The 18,363-nt window shown below is 35.9% G+C and overlaps 2 protein-coding genes across 8 annotated transcripts; both read left to right on the top strand.

Annotated features, from left to right (window-relative positions):
• Positions 1 to 2,173: 2,173 nt before the first annotated feature.
• Positions 2,174 to 5,411, top strand: LOC113273728 (G-type lectin S-receptor-like serine/threonine-protein kinase At4g03230). Of its 6 annotated transcripts, none has more exons than XM_026523358.1 (6): positions 2,174 to 2,799; positions 4,304 to 4,396; positions 4,535 to 4,680; positions 4,762 to 4,832; positions 4,925 to 5,111; positions 5,183 to 5,411. In XM_026523358.1, the coding sequence occupies exons 3-6, from the start codon at positions 4,549 to 4,551 to the stop codon at positions 5,309 to 5,311; spliced, it is 519 nt and encodes a 172-aa protein (XP_026379143.1). In that variant the 5' UTR covers positions 2,174 to 2,799; positions 4,304 to 4,396; positions 4,535 to 4,548; the 3' UTR covers positions 5,312 to 5,411. The 6 variants fall into 6 exon arrangements, 3 of the variants coding, with proteins under 3 accessions (XP_026379143.1, XP_026379141.1, XP_026379142.1); XR_003322574.1 differs by adding an exon at positions 3,839 to 3,971 and having other exon boundaries at positions 2,175 to 2,799; positions 4,304 to 4,367; positions 4,535 to 4,833; positions 4,927 to 5,111; XR_003322573.1 differs by adding an exon at positions 3,839 to 3,971 and having other exon boundaries at positions 2,175 to 2,799; positions 4,304 to 4,680; positions 4,766 to 4,833; positions 4,927 to 5,111.
• Positions 5,412 to 10,705: 5,294 nt separating this feature from the next.
• On the top strand, positions 10,706 to 12,622 carry LOC113273726 (peptidyl-prolyl cis-trans isomerase FKBP53-like). Of its 2 annotated transcripts, none has more exons than XR_003322571.1 (9): positions 10,706 to 10,769; positions 10,907 to 10,980; positions 11,233 to 11,458; positions 11,551 to 11,617; positions 11,748 to 11,907; positions 11,977 to 12,064; positions 12,133 to 12,190; positions 12,278 to 12,326; positions 12,421 to 12,619. XR_003322571.1 is itself a non-coding variant. In XM_026523355.1 (9 exons), exons 1-9 carry the CDS (start codon positions 10,757 to 10,759, stop codon positions 12,509 to 12,511), a joined length of 810 nt encoding a protein of 269 aa, XP_026379140.1. In that variant the 5' UTR covers positions 10,706 to 10,756; the 3' UTR covers positions 12,512 to 12,622. The 2 variants fall into 2 exon arrangements, 1 of the variants encoding a protein (XP_026379140.1); XM_026523355.1 differs by having other exon boundaries at positions 12,149 to 12,190; positions 12,421 to 12,622.
• Positions 12,623 to 18,363: the final 5,741 nt, after the last annotated feature.

The raw sequence follows: 18,363 nt of genomic DNA, 5'->3' as shown, positions 1-18,363 counted from the left end.
TTCTATTAGGAGTGACGTTATAAAAAAGCATAAATAGGAATTGATGTGTTATACTAGAACTTTGTACTACAAAACTATGTTATAAAAGTTGAGAACATTTAGAAAAGTTAGGTGTTGGCTTGTTTTTCAGATTATGGCTGTAGTGGTCTTTTGGAATCAACAATCAGGGGATTCCATTATAACCAAATGTTGTTTGAGTAATGACTTGTAATTGATGAAATATCATTTCTTTCGAATTATTTGGTGTCTTTTTGTTCTCGCAATGCTAAGGTAGTTTCCTTGAAAAGTCTTAGTGTAAGATCTGGAATACATGCATCACGCAGTTGAAGTTGTGCCAGGTTCGGTTCTTTTCTTACATTTTCCTATCCTATTTTTCCCTATATCTTAAAATATTTTTATTATTTACATTACTCAACTATAATTAGGCTAGGTGATTTTGGATGTTACCAAGATGATTCAGTAAATTACTATGTAATAATTTTCCTTGTTGCACTGTAAGTTGAATATTTAGTGTTTTTGCTTTATATGTACAAAGAGATTTCAAGTTTACATGCCACTATATATGTGTAACTATTGGTTACACATGCCACTATGCATGTGTAACTCCTAATTACACATACAACAGGCATGTGTAACTTTCAGTTACACTACCCATATCCATGTGTAAGTCCTAGTTACACATGCTAAAAATGAATAACAAAATTGTTTTTTTTTGCATCTCTGAATCTAAGTACATTTAACCTTATATGTATGTTTAACTCCTAATTATACTAGTCACATGCATTCGAAAGTGATTATGCATTGTTTTGTATGTCTTTCTTTTAATCTCATAAAATATGTTTGTTTGTTATTCTTCAGGTTGCAGATAACTTCATAAAAGCTGGTGGCTTATTTGTGGTGGTGGAGGTGCAGGTTTTGGAGGAGGATGAGGAGGCAGTGGTGGTGGCTAGCAGCGGTTGTTGGGCCTAGACAGATGCATGTAACTCTCAATTACACAAGATAGATGCATATGTAACTCTCAATTACACTAGACAGATGCGTGTGTAACTTCTAGTTACACATGCTAAGAAATTATTATAAATGAATATTAAAATAATACATGTACTTTTTATATGCATTCTTTTTGATGTCTATTTTTTGATATGTAACTTTGCATTACACATGTCATAATGATGTGTAACTTCTGGATACACATGGCATATGCATGTGTAACTTCTGTTTACACATTCACGCGATATTTTAATAATCTTGGGCCTAGATTTAATAACTTTGGGCTTAAATTTAAATTTTATTTAATTTGGGGCTTGACAATATATGTAAGGGTATGAGTGTCTTTTAATAATTCGGGGCCTAGATTTAAACTTCTTTTAATTAAGGGCCTCATGTTATGGGTTATCCATGGGTTGGGCCTTAGCCTAATTTTCCCTTATCCTATTTACTATCCAAATATATTCTTGAAAATCCTAAACACAGCCTGTTTGACTATCGGCTTATACCGAACAAAAAACCAACCCAGCCCATAACTAAACATAAAAAAACCTAACTACCCACCGACAACCTTCTTCAACTCCATCTCCACCCATGGACCACCATTTCTCCACCCATTGACCACCATATTATACTCCATCTCCAACCACTGACACCACCTTTACTATTTTTTTCTAAGTTCAGAGCCAATTGTCACAATAATCTGGAGAGTTCTGGATAGTTCTATCCTGAAATAGATATAGTTTCTGGCTAATTTTATTTCTAGCAGTAGTAACCTAAAGTGAATTACGGCAGATGAGGTCGTTCATGTGTTGACAACTAAATTCAAGAAGTTCTAATTATGTAGTCTTTAAATTCTTGACGACTACCTCATTCGGTGCACTCTTGTTTTTGATGACTCCATCATTGCGTAGTCGTCCATATAGCGACGATTATAATTCAGAAATTTCGGAAACTAGAGTCACGTAGTCTGGACGATTATGATTGGAAGACCACTTCAAAGTTTTGAAAATCCAATCTTTACTTGCTTCCAAATCTTGTTCACTGAATGTGTTTTCATTAGGATTAATATAGTACCTCCAAACCTTGTTTACTAAAGCTTTTATTATGATTAACATAGCCTTGTTGTATGTTTTATTTATCTAATTAGGTTTAAAACTTTAAGTATATTTCCGTAGATTTTTAAAAGTAAAATCTTCCATTACTAGTTTATTATAATCTTCCGATTAATTCATTTATTTCGAGTTGAATGATAAATAAAAGATAAAGAAATACCAAGTTCTTGTTGTACTATAATTAAACAAAATCCTAACGTAAGATGATAGTTTTAATGAAAAAGAAAACTAGCGAACAAGAGAACAAATAAGAGTGAGTATAGTTATGAGTAAGAGCAAACGCCAGGGAAATTAACTATTCTCACAAAAGGTACTAATATAATTGAAATTGTTGAAAATTAATTAATCAACAATGTGCGTGTTGGGACTCACTCTAACCCGACGAGTGAGTTATACAATCTTTTATCAATTTAGCCTCCTGGTATAGTTAATATGTGGAGTTAGGGTTAGGTTAATCCTCTACTTGTTTCTGTCGATGGCGCGAGAAAGAGATAGTGAAGAGACAAATTCAATCTCTCTGATAATAATCTCTTCCATATTTGATTTCCTCAGCTATATTGATCGCAACTTGCAGAAATCGATGAGTTTTAGGGCGTCTTGAATTGGGTTTCCTTTATTCTTATATAAAGAAGTTGAGAAAATCAAATTCCTATAAGATAAAAAACTCGCTCAAAGGATTGAGAGACTGCTAGTACAGGTTAGGTTTTTTTATATCCATTTGTATCCCGTATTGTTGTTGATGATCATTTTATATAGCTTTCGATTTTGGTTGATTTATGCTTGTTTTAGTGACATCACTTTTAGATGACTTACTCAAATTTTAGTCACTACGTTGCATCGTAGTAGAAATTTTGTAAATTTCACTGTGGAATTGGTAGCCATAAAATCTAGAGCATCTAATCCAAGTCCTGTTAGTTTTAATGATCTTCAGACAACTAGAAATTTGGTTAATTAAACCCTATACTCTCTGGTATTCAATCCTTGCATGCGAACTGTGGATGAATTTGAATGTCATAAGTTGTTTTACTAAGATTTAAATGTCTACTTAACCATCCATGTTTTGGTTTCCATCAATAACAAAGCCTCATATTGAATTTATAAACTAGCCTGCTAACTATTCGTTAAAATGACAAAGTAGATTTGAATTTGAAACTCCAATGGAAGCCGAAAGTTTGACAAATACCTCATTCCTTGCTTTCTATTAAGATTTAGTGATGCATGTCTTAATTTACTTTACTGTATTATACTTGGAACTAAATTGAACATATATTCTGGTGGAGGATTGATTAGTTTGAAGTGGAAATCGGTTAGTGTTATAAGCCAATACTTTCCTCAGTAACAGGAAGTGAGGCTATGTATTCTGTCATTCGTACATATTTTAGGAATGGATAGAGACACGACCTTGTTAAGAATATGTAGAGCCAAAGTCCTTAATGGTAGGATAATTAGAAATTTGGATCATATAGTGTTAATCTGTGTATTTCTATTAGCTTCGAGTATTAGTGCTTCTTGGGATTCAGTCGAATAACTTGTAACCGTATCACACACTGTATGAGTATTATTTATACAATAGAATGGTTTACTATGTTCTTTTTGAACTATATATATCAGTTCAACTCCCTTATTTACTGACAGGTGCTCTAATGTTAATATAAGTGCCCAATAGCTAGGTTCATTTCTTTCCAATATATCCTTCTCTTTGATATTTACCCCTTTTGTCATTTATCTGCATGCAGGTAGAGATTTCAATAAGTTAGAATAGGGAAGCCATTCGATAAGCACTTGTGATCCTATTGAGTCATGGCTTTATGGTTTATTTTACTTGGACGATACTAGTCCCACTCCTAATATCAATAGGTAAATATTGAGGTATGGATTCACTGCTTAGTCCCCATAAAGTGCACTCTTACTGTTATTTTCTTTAGCCTTAAAGTTACCTCCAACCTGGTGCAGTAGATATTATGTCAATAGATATTATATAAATCACGGTACACTTTTCTGTTATCACAAAAATTATGATATATCTGTGTAGGTAAGGTTTCTTTTTTGTTGAATCCAATCACTTATTTGTATATATTTTCTTAAATATTTTTTTTTACTATGTTTGAGCAGCAGATGATGGCTCTTTATATATTATATCACCATAAAAATTCTCCAAATGATACTTCAAGAAGTGATCTGATGTATATTTTGTTTTTCAGGGCTTATACAAACATCTCAAAGGAGATGGTGCTGAGCTTTCAATTCTTGGAAGAGATGGGGCATGTACTGGCATGACTTCTACCCTTGTATATGTACCAAAAATTACTTGTTTTATTTTCTTTATCTTTACTTTGAAAGGCTTAACTAGCTTTCTTTTCTCTTCCATGAAGTTTACGTATTTTTGTTGACTTGATGACCATACAAAAATGGTTGTTTCTATCATTCACCAGGATTTGTCGACTTCATGATTTCATTGTACAATAAATTCTACAACTGCCACAGAATCAACCATGAAAACCAATCAGCTGAAAGAATGGGATTTCCGATAATGTTTCCAGTGACAATGCATAGAGAAAAAAGAAAAGTGAAACCATGGGTACCATTCATGTGTTTCTCGTTTACGGTCTATCTGAAAACTTAGTCATATAAAAGTTTTAACCTTTAAAAAAAACTGCAGATAGTTATACGAAGCCTTCGTAATCGGTGTGTGCACATTTGTCTGTTGGACGTGGATGACAAAAAAAAAAAGGTATTGCTCTTAACATTTAGCTTTAAAAATCTTAGAACATGTCATTGTCTAGTTTTTTCCAGAACATCAACTTATAGTTCAGTATGAAATCAGGAACGCAAAAGAAAAACATGATGGAAACTTCACTGTTCCAGAAAGACAACGAATCTTCGGATCCAAATACACTTACTGTAGACAATCCGGATCTTAGTTTTGAACATGAGACTCAAGCTATTGCTATAAACAACTTCATTGGAGATAATAAGCCTAGTGCAGGAGGTTTTGGTCCAGTTTACAAGGTAGATTCTTGTTCTTGGTCGTTCTGATTTAACATTATAAGATGGCAATGACTTTACCTGCTTATTTACAGGGAACGTTAGCGAATGCGAAAGAAATAGCAGTAAAAAGGCTCTCTAAGGGCTTTGTACAGGATCTAGAAAAGTTTACGAATAAAGTTATAGTGATCTTAAAACTCCAGGACCCAAATCTCGTTAGGTAGTTGGACTTGTTAGAGCACTGCTCGGTCGAACTCGCAAGCGTTACTATCTCAAGCTTGTTTATCAAGTTTAGTTGTCAAAACTATAAATCTTGATTTCTAATCTACTTATAGCTATGTCTCGGATTATGATAGAATATGTAGTTTAGCTTTAGACTTCACGACGTACATCGATTGAAGACGAAGAACTACTAAGGGGAGCTTGTGGAACTTCACCAACAAAAGGTACATGGAGACGTGAACTTATCTATCACTGAGTAGTCTATTTTATTCTATCTCCTATTGAGACAAAGTCATATAGCTATATAGACTTTACATTATACACATTTGATATTTCGAGTTGAGTTTAACTCGCTTATATCTTTCTCGAAATATGTGTTGGAAAGCTTTTTGCTTTAACCACGTTCAGCATTATCCTTGACGAAAGTCAAAAGATGATCATGTGATAATAGGGATGGTCCTGGGGGAGGGGGGGTATGTTAATCCCAATCACTGCCCCGTTCGTAAATTAAAACCCCATACCCGTCCCATTACAGATATGAATTGGTGCGGGACGGGTATGGGGAATACCCACATGGGGCGGGTTTCCCATGGATTACCCGTCACACTGAGTTAATACATAAATTTGTTTATAATCAAAACTTAAATATGATTCAATCAAAAATAATAAGAACGTACAAGAATTATGCATTCTAAAATTTTAGATTCAGAAATTCATCTTAAAGAGTGTACAAAAGAATCTTTAAATGACTTATTAGTTTTTCTACTTTTTCCTTTATCATTCTACCTTCAACCACGTTAACCATTTCGTTATCTGCTTCATTTTCTCTATTTTAACTTTTAGAGAACGTGTCTGATCACAACTGAAAAAACTGGGGTCTAACAACCACACCCAATATTTCGCTTAGCAATCTGTATGGATTAACTCCAATATACTTTCAAGAGAATCAATTAGACAGTGAGACTCAATCTTACGAAAAGTATATCAAAGAGTTATATCTCAATCTCTTAATTCAATCCGCAATCAAACAAACAATAAGTTGCGAGCCCGATTGAATCTAAGAAAGATAACTTGAACGGTACCAAAGACCAATGTTCAAGGATCAATCAATTTCAATCAACAACCAAATGTTGGATTTACCAATTGATAGATCCAACACACAACCTGTTATACTTCAATTATATAACAAAATATATTGCGGAAAAGAAATAACACAGACACCCGAAGTTTTGTTAACGAGGAAACCGAAAATGCAGAAAACCCCCGGGACGTAGTCCAGATTGAACACACATTGTATTAAGCCGCTACAGACACTAGCCTACTACAATTTAACTTCAGTTTGACTGTAGTTGAACTCCAATCAATCTCACATTGATCTCAGGTACAGTTGCGCTCCTTACGTCTCTGATCCCAGCAGGATATTACACACTTGATTCGCTTAGTTGATCTCACCCACAACTAAGAGTTGTTACGACCCAAAGTCGAAGACTTTAATAATCAAATATGTCTCACACAGAAAAGTCTACAGGAATAGATAAATCTGTCTCCTACAGAAATACCTACGAGTTTTGTTCCGTCTTTTGATAAATCAAGGTGAACAGGAACCAATTGATATACCGGACTTATATTCCCGAAGAATAGCCTAGAAATATCGATCACCTCACAATAATCTTAATCGACTAGCGAAACAAGATATTGAGGAATCACAAACGATGAGACGAAGGTATTTGTGACTAATTTTCTAACTTGCCTATCGGATATATAAATCTCAAGCCAATCTTACGATTGTACTCAATCACATTAGAAACAACAAGATCATATCACGCAACTACAAAGAAAATAGTTGGGTCTAGCTTCACAATCCCAATAAAGTCTTTAAGTCGTTGACCTACAGGGTCTCGAGAGAAACCTAAGGTCAAAGGAGAATCGACTTTAGCCTACACAACTAGTATCACACAGGAGGTCTGGGGATTAAGGTTTCCCAGTTGCTAGAGTTCTCCTTTATATAGTCTCCAAATCAGGGTTTGGAATCTAAGTTACCTTGGTAACAAAGCATTCAATATTCACCGTTAGATGAAAACATGATTAGATTCAAGCTAATATCTTTCAATCGTTAGATTGAACTTAGCTTGTTATACACAAATGAAATGTAACTTCATTTAGATTTGAGTAACCGTACCTAAACGTGTACACCTAGTTGGTTCAACAATAGTTAACCAATGGTTAGCCATATTGGCACATTCATATCAACCTTATTCATCTTCACCATAACTAGTTCAAATTACTCAAATGAACTAGTTAGAGAGTTGTACAATTGCTTAGATCTCATAGAAGTATACAAGACACAATCGAAGAAAAATTGGTTTTGATTCACTCGAATCAATTCATGAACAATATAGCCACGGTTTGCAAAGATTGCATTCCTTATATATATAAATGTTTAAGTTCATGAACAAACCAATTTTAGAAAGTAACCTACCTAAGTATGCGAACAGGTACGCGTACTTAGGTAACCGGATTGAGTTTGTTTTCACTTCCAAACTCCAGCAGAAATTCACGGACATGAACTTTCCGCAGTACGCGTACGTGTACGCATACTTTCCTGGATTTCCAACAACCGCCAGTACGCGTACGGGTAAGCATACTCTGGGTTCCCGGTTTTGGACTTTTACACAAATGTGAAAACACACTATTCTTATATCCAAAGATGGTTACATGTTCTAAACTCTCATTTAATCATTGAAACTTTCTTAGAGGATGTTATATAGTTGTTCATTCACAAACTATTTTTCATCAAAGCGATATTAAAGTTATTGAAATAATCAACATGACTTTCATCACGAGTAAAGATGAACTTGGCCAAAGCGAAAGCTTACCAACACATATTTAGAGAAATAGATAAGCGAGATAAACTCGGCTCGAAATAGAAAATGTATATAATCGAAGTCTATATAGCACTACGACTTTTGTATCAAGATAGGAGATAGAATAGGTTCGCGCACAACGTGTCTATGGGATCGATTAGCCCCGGGAGCGCGTTCTTCTCTTGTCATCACTGACATGAGTTGCTAGCTCTTCCTGAGACGGTCGTTACTAGAGGGACAATACGTGTTGGATTATGAGTGGTGTTTGGTCTTTGGTGATGGTTGTCCCCCTATTCACGCGGCGACAACCATCCCGAGTACCTCTTCATCTCTCTCCTCGTCTAGCCGAGAGAAAAAATAGTTGGGTCCCCTGTGCTTCGATGTCGAAAAGTTATCGACTTTTCTTCCATACAATAGTGAACATGTAAAACCATCCTAGCATATGTGAAAGGAGAGACTCTCTCCTGTGGCTATGCAAGGCAGCAGTATCGTGAAAGGGGGGACTCCCCCCTGTAGCCCTGCTTGCCCTGGGCAGGGATAAAGTGGGCTTGCTATTTTAATGGTCGCGAGTGAGTAAACCCTAATAAAATGGTGTGACCACCCCCTGTTCCACCCGTGGCACGGAAGGTGCCAAGGACTTACTATTGTCTCCGACAGGTTGCCCAGGCAGGTAAGCCGGTATAGAAACTTAACCATATCTTGGAGATAGGATGTTCACGAGAGATTATCTCTTCCCAACCTGGTACGTGCTACTGGAAAATGGGCTTTGGATATTGGATAGGAGATAAAATAGATAGACTTTTGAGTGATAGATAAATTCAAGTCTCCACATACCTTTTTGTCGATGAAGTTCCACCAGTTCCTTGGGTAGTTCTTCGTCTTTGCATGATGAACGTCGTGGAGTCTAGATCTCAACTATACTTACTATCCTAGTCCGAGACTTAGCTATAAGTAGACTAGAAACCAACACTTATAGTTTTGGCAACTAAACTTGATAAACAAGCTTGAGATAGTAACGCTTGCGAGTTCGACCGAGCAGTGCTCTAACAACAACAAAGGAGCGAAACTGATGAATATACAAGAACGATCAAGAATATAATAAATGAAAGAAAGCTCGACTTAGTGGTGGAAGTATAAAATTCTTACATAAAAGCCTAAGCCCCTGTAATATGAAAGCTACGGGGCGGGTATGGGACGGAAACCTTGAATTCCGTCCCCACCCCATCCCCGTAGCTTAGGTTTCGAGTATTACCCATACCCAAACCCATTCCCAATTGTGTGGGTTTGCCCAAATAGGACGGGTACCCACTGGGATGGGTTTGGGTGGGAAAATGGCCATCCCTAGCCTAGATGCACCCGGGTGCATAATGTATACTGTTGAAATCTTTGTTGTTCTTCTTATTTATTTTTCTTTAACACTTGTTTTTCCTTGATGTTTTAATGGTGAATGTGATGGTAATAGTCGTAGATTTGGATTTATTAATCGAGATCAATTACTAGTTATTTGTTTGCGCATCATATATTGTAGGTGATTATTAGGATAAAACTAGCTAGATTTTTCCACGAAATATATAAGATGCACCCGAGTGCATGATCCATATTCTTATAAAAAATAGGTTTTGGCCTAGTTGCATCCAAATGCATAATGCATATTTTTTTGATTCTTATAGGAAAACTGTTTTGGCCAGGTTGTATCTGGGTGCATAATGCATATTTTTATATGAAATAAATTTTGGCCAAGTTGCACCTGAGTGCATAATGCATATTTATATAGGAAATAAATTTTGGCCGGGTTGCACCTGGGTGCATAATATATCCTTAGTCTAGTTTAAAATATATTTTTTTTCAAATTTCATATCAACAATGAATCTTATTTTGTAAAGATTTTTGAGTCTTTTCCAAAAATAAATTTTATTAAAATTCGATTTATATTTCGGAAATTAGGACATTTCTCGCGATTAATTTTAAATTGGAGAGAGAAAATAAATACGAGAGAGAAATTTGACTTGATAAAGAATAAAGTTAAAAATAAGGGGTATATATGACTAAATTTTTTTGTGTCTTTTTCTCCCAAACAATATTTTATAAGTCCATTATTGCCATACTTTATGAATTTTGGGAAAATGATCCATTTTCGGACAAAAATCCCACCGTTTCCGTATATATAATAATCTGTTAGTATGTAACTATTTCGTAACATATAGAAGTCCTAAGTAATATACTCAGTTGCTTGTTGCTACCTTACCAAAGCAACGAAGGCGGGACCTTCAGCCGTTAGAATGAAAGTAAACAATGAAGCTTTGATGTGGCAAATTGGACACTGAGAATTGGAAAGGCTCAAGAATACTTGGGGGGATACAGAAAGTCATCCTAATCTTCTACATTTGTGTTTCTTTTAGTAAGTTCCTCAAGTTATCTCCCTAAATCTCTATGATTATACCTAAATTTTCATTTAGACAATCTATAAACACGTCAAATGGAGTATATATATACTAATACAATCAGAACGTCAAATTTGAATTTCACCAAACTTATCTCTCTATTCTCACTCAGACTAGTAGTGATTTCTTGTAAGCTGAAGAAATGCCTTTTTGGGGTCAGTTTTGTTCTCACAATTTATGTATTTTATTTTATTTGTGAGCACAATTAAAAAAAAAAAAAAAGAGTAACGTTATTGTGTTCCTTTTGTTTTCTTTGGAATATGGATGGTTTGATGTTTGTTGTTTCTCTCAGGAGTTGAATTAGAACCAGGAAAGCCTTTTACACATCACTTTGGCAGAGGGCATGGAAGGCTTCATATTTCTAAGGTTGTCATCTAACTCAAAAATGAAAGCTGCGCATTTCAAATTTGGCAAATTAAATTTTAGATGATTTGTTGTATTAGTATTTTAAGTAGTGAGGCGCATATTTTTCTTGCACAAATGCATGGGGTACCAATTTGCTTGAAGGTGTACCAAAATCTTTTGAAGATAAAATATAAATCAGCAAATCACCAATGGCATCACTAATTATATCCTTCTCAATCTCAATTACCGATAAATTATGTGAATAATCTGCAGGCGACTTTGGGTATAATGGGTCATACCAAAGAAAGAAGTATAGTTCAGTGTAAAACAGGGGATAAGAGTCCGTTCTTTTTGTTGTCTTTGAGACGGTTAACAAACGAATCATGTACGGTGGGTATTGATTTCGACGAGGAGGAAGGTGATGTTATTTTTGAAGTTCTTGGTCCAACAAGTGTGCATCTCATCGGTTTCTATGTTGCCAATGGCCCCAATAGACATGGTATTCAGACATACAACCACAAAAGCTAAAATCATTAATTTCTTTGGTGATTCCCAGTTCTCTTATAAACTTTCTTATGGTGTTTGTTTTAGTTTTAATCGAAAATAATTTGGAAGACGATGCTAGTCATGATGCATACAAAGATGCCGAGGTGGAAAAGTAAGAAACCAATCACTCGTATATTTACTGTTACTTTAATACAGTACTTGAATTCGGTAAGCGCCCGCATTTAAGTTAGCATCTGTAGTGAAGAATAATGACGCTGACATATGGATAATGATGATCACAGGGAAATCACTGAAACAAATATGGTTAAACCACCGGAGGTTAAATACAAGGAAGTTGAAGTAAACGGCCTTCGCAAAAGAACCTTCGCGACTGGTTTGGTCATCGAGGAACTGAAGAAAGTCAATAATGAGTATAGCAGAATAGTCACTCCTGGAAATAAGGTATGCTCGCATCTCTTTGGCATACAATATTACTTTTCTTGCTTTCTTATTTTTCTTCTTTTTTTGTAGGTATTTATTCGTTACTTTGGCCAGTTAATGAGTGATGGCATCATATATGAATCGAATATTGGTAAACCAGCCGAATGGTTCCAACTAGGTATAATATTATTTCACTAAAAGTTCAACTTTTTACTTCAAGAATACGTAGTATTGCCATTTTAACAGAGTTTTCTTCTCACAGTGAATGGAAAAGTTATCAAGGGATGGGAAATCGGGATTAACGGTTGGTATTTAAGATTTATACTACATATACTTAACCTTTTCGACTTAGTTTGTGCCTGAACTTCATGGTGGTTAATCAACTTCTCAGGCATGCGCGTGGGTGACAAAAGAAGACTCACAATCCCAGCATCTATGGGGTACATTACAACTACACCCTTGTATTTATAGTTTCTTTGGTTTGAGATTATCACGAGTTTTCTTTTTTAATTATCTCGTGCTTGCATTTTTCAGCTATGGATCTGAAGAAGCTAAAAGTGTAGCACCCAACGAATGGCTGGTGTTTGAGATTGAGCTTTTCAACATTGCAGATGCAGTTGCTTGATATAGTTGTAATAACCTGTATTTAAGATATCGTGGTTTAAACATCAGATTTGTAAATATGTTAATGCAATCTTTTAATAATCTATATATATATTTTATAGTTTAAGGTTCATCTTGTCCAATTCGTGCAGCAGGTTCTTGTGCAGTATAAAAGCCCCAACACTTATTACATCCAAGTTATTTTTACAATTGGTTTACAGCTTGCCATAGTGGATCTTCTTGGAAAAGCTTATGATATGATATTAGGGATAGATATAGCGACTCCAAAATGGTTCTTTTTATATGTTTGTATTCTGCCTGGATCCGAGAGATCCCATGAATGCCTTACAATCCATCGTAGGCTAGCCCGATTATTTGAGATGTGCGAACGCATGTTTATACTTTAAGTTTTGTGAAAACTATAGGGAGACCCATTTCATAGATTTTCTACACCGTGAAATTCACGGGCGGAAAAGTTCACGCGCGCACCCAATTTTTGTGAGAATTTCTCCCAAACCCACAATTTATAAAATTTGGTTTCTTCCTATCTTTTCTTCTTCTTCTTTTTCTCGAGAATTTCTTCTTCAATTATTTTTCTTTTCTTCCTCCCAACTGTGACTTACGATCAATAATATTGATAGACAGTATAATCACATGAAGATTGGAAACAATAGATGAATGAAATCGAAAGTTAGGATTTGAGGTGATGTTCTGAGATGAATCGAGATCTTGTTGTTTGTTATTTCCGAAAGATGTATGAATGATTTTTTTTTAATTAGGTATTCTGATTGAGAAGATGGATCTGAGATGTGTTCTGAGATGGAGATAGGGTTTTGTAATTGTTTCAATCAAGTAGAACAGGAAGAAAAGTTAATTTGAGATTTAGAAAATACAGGGAATAATAATAAAGCTTATTTGAGCTTGGATGATGAACAACGAAGAAGAAGAAGAAGAAGAAGAAGATGATGATGATGTTATGAGTGCATAACATGTCATGCAGTCAAAAAATGGATGCATAACACATTATCCGGCATCTTTGTTATTTTGTGTGAAATTGAAAATGGATGCATAACCTGATATGCATCCAAAATACGGCTGCATAATGCATTATGCATCGAGAAAATTGTTGCATAATATTTTATGCATCGAGAAAATGGATGTATAACCTGATATGCATCCTTAAATATGGATGCATAACCAATTATGCATCAATTTTTTTATGTATGGACTAAAATCAACCAAAACAATGTCTACATAACTCGTTATAGATGCATAACTTTGTTATGCAATCGAGAAAATGGTTGCATAATTCGTTATGCGTCTGCATAATGTGTTATGCATCTGTTTTGGAGGCTGCGTAATGAATATGTAGACAGTTTTCGAAAATTCCCTAAAACGATGATAACCTCCGACTTTTTCGTGAAAAACAAGAATTTGATATTGTTGTTTGTACTCGTTGTGTAGCTCTCTTAAAAAGATTTCCAACGATATAAAATTTATAAAATTCCAAGGCGCGGATTTTTAGATATGTTATATCCAAGTTGCGTTGCCAATTATACCCCTGAAAAATTAGGTTGCATAACGAGTTATGCCTGAAAAAATAGTATTCATAACGAATTATGTATTGATTCTTAATAATTTCAGATAATTTTGGGTGTTACGGTATCTAAAATTAATTGTGGGTCTGACAATAAGAATATTATTTTTTTTGGGCCTGCATCTAAGTTTCCCTTAAGTTTTTTGCTCAACCTGTCCGCTTGTCCGACGTCATTAGGGGTGTGCAAAAAGTCCGGAACCGCGGATTTCATCCGTATCCGTCCGCAAAATTGCGGGTGAAATCCAATCCTTAAGATTTATGGGCCGGTCACGGGTAGGATTCTCAAATCCGCATTTTTAGTGGTTTGGTTGCGGTTGGACTTTGAAATCCGCGGATTCACACGCGCCGTAGAGCTTCTAGAAATGATCCAAATACTGGAAGGCTGAAGCAGCCGACAGTGACAACAAAAACAGAAAGAACGAGTAAAATGAGTAACATAACACATAGCAGTAAATCATGCGTCATGAGGCCCGGTGAACTTCGGGAAGAAACGATTAGAATGGGCACTAAGTTAATGAAACTACAGGCCTCTTGAGTTTGCACTTCGAGATCTTAGTGGAGGCAAGGACAGTATACTACAAACCCTTGTCAATCCTTAACGGGACATCCTAAATGACCACATTCATGGCATTACAACTAGCATGGGACATTTGTTATGTCCTTGTGGCATTATATCCAAACTGTGGTTTCTCTTATATTTCCCTGCCAAATGAAGCCTCTCATCTTTGCTCGTGTTCTCAACCTTCTAAAAAGAAGTCCCTCCTGCTTCAATCTTATTACTGATGAACTCTTGCTATTTGCAGGTTATCCGATTTAATTCCAATCTTACAACATTATGTGAAAACTCGCTAATTCCCTAGCACACCTTTTCTGTGTTTTTTTTTTTTGATAAAATCCGTGGTTAATCCGCATCCGGTCCGTATTATCCGCTGATCCGTGGATGTCAAATCCGCGGGTGATTGGGCCGGACACGGTTGGACGTTTCAAATCCGCAACTTTGACGAATTGGACGCGGGTTCCCCCTAATCCGCATCCGTCCGTCCGTTGCACACTCCTAGACGTCATGTTTATGACCTCTCTAATACCGGGCCTGGGCTACTGACCTGACATAAATAAATGGGCCGGGAAGCCTAGTCTGGCCTGGCGCTTTGTACACCCCAAATAAAAGAACGATTTTTTTGGGGACTATGGTTTTTTTGGGGGACCATGGTTTTATTTTGGGTAAAGACATTAGAAGTAAATCTAGGTCACCCCTTATCTGGATATTTATATTAATACCTAAATTACCCTCCTGATTAATTTTGGGTGATGATTAGTTAGTGTTAATAATAGTTAGTGTAATGATTAGTGAGATGATTAAGTTAAAGATAATTAGTGAGATTAAAAAATCAGATGGTTTTTTTTTTAAAGAAGTAGAATTATTGAGAGAGTAAAGTTAGAGAAGATGAAGAAGGAAAACATGAAAAACGATGGGTTTTACCAACCACAACCAGAGGAAGGGTATTTGGGTACCCAGGTGTGCTTCAAACTTAGATAATGTTGGTTGAATTGCTCCAAACTTTCAAAAAAAAATGAAAATTTTTATGTAGATTTGGGTCAGTTCGGTTATCATATGTCAAGAACATGTAACAGAACACACCTGAAAGTGTAGTTCGGTTACGTTTCCAAACACACAGGTTACCGAACTCGCTCGTTAATGGAGGTTTTGGTCGTACAGTGTAATGTTCGGTTACCTAGGATAAAATGGTAGGTAACCGAACTTTGAACTTAACAATTTATTTGGGTACATCCTATGTAGTCGATTTCGGTCCAAGAAGACACGATTTTGTTAATTTCGGTCGGACGAAATCTTTGCGAAAATTTCGGCCGGAAACGCGTTTTTCGGTTGGAATTGATTTGTCTTGGCCGGATTTTTTTTTTCTTTTTAAATTGAGTGGACTAATCTCACGTACAACCAGTATTATTGCTTGTTGCTGTGTTTGAATTTCTTGAGCTAAAATTATTATTTGGTGTTGATGATGAGGAAGGTGAACAACCAGATTTACTAATACTATGTTTCTTTTAAGTGATTATCGATACGAGGATATAAAATATGAAACCGAGATTTTACCGAGATTTTAAAACGGAATTTCCCCGAGACAAAGTTGTACCAGTATCTCGGTGTCGACCGAGACAATCCGAAATCCGAAATTGACTACCTTGGGTACATCTTGTGTGTTCGGTTAGTTCAAAAACTTCAACGCAACCAAGTTCCCAACCAAACTGCAGGTTAAAGGTAACCTAGTGTTAGAAGTTCGGTTGGTTCGCAAACTTCAACATATTTTGCGAATCAACCGAACTGGGCTTATATATGCATATATGCAATTAGGCAAATGTTCGGTTACTACGAAATTTATTTCTTGTCGAATTAGGTAGAGTTCGGTTAAGAAGTTTCAAAGGTAGAGTTCGGTTACAAAGAAAACTTAACATTTTTGCGAACGAACCGAACTTGTGGACTTCTCATTATTTTCGTAAACTAAAGTTAGGTGATATCCTTATTTTGCGAAGGAACCGAACTTATGGAATTCTGTTGTTCTAATACAAGGAGTTCGGTTAAAATATTTTTGCGAATCAACCGAACTCTATTGGCTAAGTTCGGTTACTTTGTAGTTTTAAATTTTTTTGCGAAAAAACCGAACTCTATTGGCTATGTTCGGTTATTTTGGAACTCAAGATAGTGGCCACAACAACACAGTTCGGTTAGACTGGATTTTTTTTTTTTCGGTTCTAAGGGTGGAGTTCGGTTACTTTGTAGTTTTAAATTTTTTTGCGAAACAACCGAACAGAGAGTTCGGTGACTTAGTTTTATATCCAATAGAACCGAACTGTTCTTCGTGTTCTTCATTTTCAAGAAGTTCGGTTAGTAAACTAGGGTTTTTTGGAAAATCGGCCTAACCGAACATGGTTCTGTAACTCCTACTAAAACCCTATTTTGATGATTTCTATTCGATTGAAGCAATCAAAATCAAATTAAAGTGAAGGGTTTCTTGGAAAATACCTCCGGAGTGGTCCCATGGCAGAATCAGACTGCGGCTGGCGTCTTTTATACTCGATAAAATTATCATGTAACAGAACTTAATTGTGATTGGAGTGATGTTGTTACATTTCTTAAATAGGCGGCGGTGGTGGTGGTGGGAGGAGGTGGTGGTGGTAATCGGTGGTTGGTGGTGGTGATAATCGGAGGTGGTGATGGTAATCGGCGGTGGTGGGCGGTGGTGGTAGGAGGAGGTGGTGGTTATATATATATATGTGGTTATTAGGTTGGTTTTAAATTAAATTAGGTTAAGGGTAGGTTAGTCATTTCAACGTTTTAGGACACCCCTTATCACTATAGGAAAGGTGGTCTAATAAAACCATGGTCCCCTCGAAAAAACCATGGTCCCTAAAAAATCATTCCAAATAAATAACAGGCGATTTGATCACACCCAAATTTCACGGGCCTCAAAATGGGCACGTTATACACTGAGAAAACGTCCACGTTAATTTTCTACTTTGCTAGGGTACTGGGGAAGCTCTAAGGAGTATCAAGGGTTTTGGCATTTCATTTTCTAGGGTTTAGTTGAAAAGTGTCACCTTATACTCCTATTCCCAGACTAGTTGTGCTTTTTGTTGAGAAGAAAGAAAATGGCTTTCTGGGGTTAGTTTTTGATATCTCAATAAATTTACTAACTCAATACAATGTAAATTCTCATACGGGTTTTGTTATTTAGTTTTTCTTTATTTATTGATGTTTTTTTTTGTTTGTCAGGATAGAATTGAAACCAGGAAAGACGTCCACACATAAGTACGATAACTCTCTAGGAAGGCTCCGTATCACCCAGGTATATGAAGAGGATTTCAAATCCTTATGCGTTCTACTTATCAAGTATGTTATCTAATATGTCGACGATATGTGTATGTGGCAGGCAATTCTGGGCTGTAGGGTTTATTCGACTATGGAAAATGTTATTGTTCAAAGTTCAATGTAAAGTAGGGAAAAAGAGTCCAATCCCTGGTTACTTACTGAGCTATGATAACGGTGAAACATGTTCACTGGATCTCCAGTTTGAAGAGAAGGAAGACGATGTTGTTTTCGAAAATACTGGCGAAATTACTGTGCATTTAGTTGGTTACTATATTAGGACTAATGCTCAATCTGGAACTGGTGATTATGACTACCTCTAGTTTATCATATCTTTGTATTTTGGTTAATTGCTAGTATTTTAGACCTATTCAGGAAATAAAATACGTGTTTGGCT

The sequence above is a fragment of the Papaver somniferum genome, chromosome 4 (assembly GCF_003573695.1).
Source record: "Papaver somniferum cultivar HN1 chromosome 4, ASM357369v1, whole genome shotgun sequence".
NCBI lineage: Eukaryota > Viridiplantae > Streptophyta > Magnoliopsida > Ranunculales > Papaveraceae > Papaver > Papaver somniferum.
The sequence above is the reverse complement of the archived record's forward strand: the minus strand, read 5'-3'. Positions and strand labels throughout refer to the sequence as shown.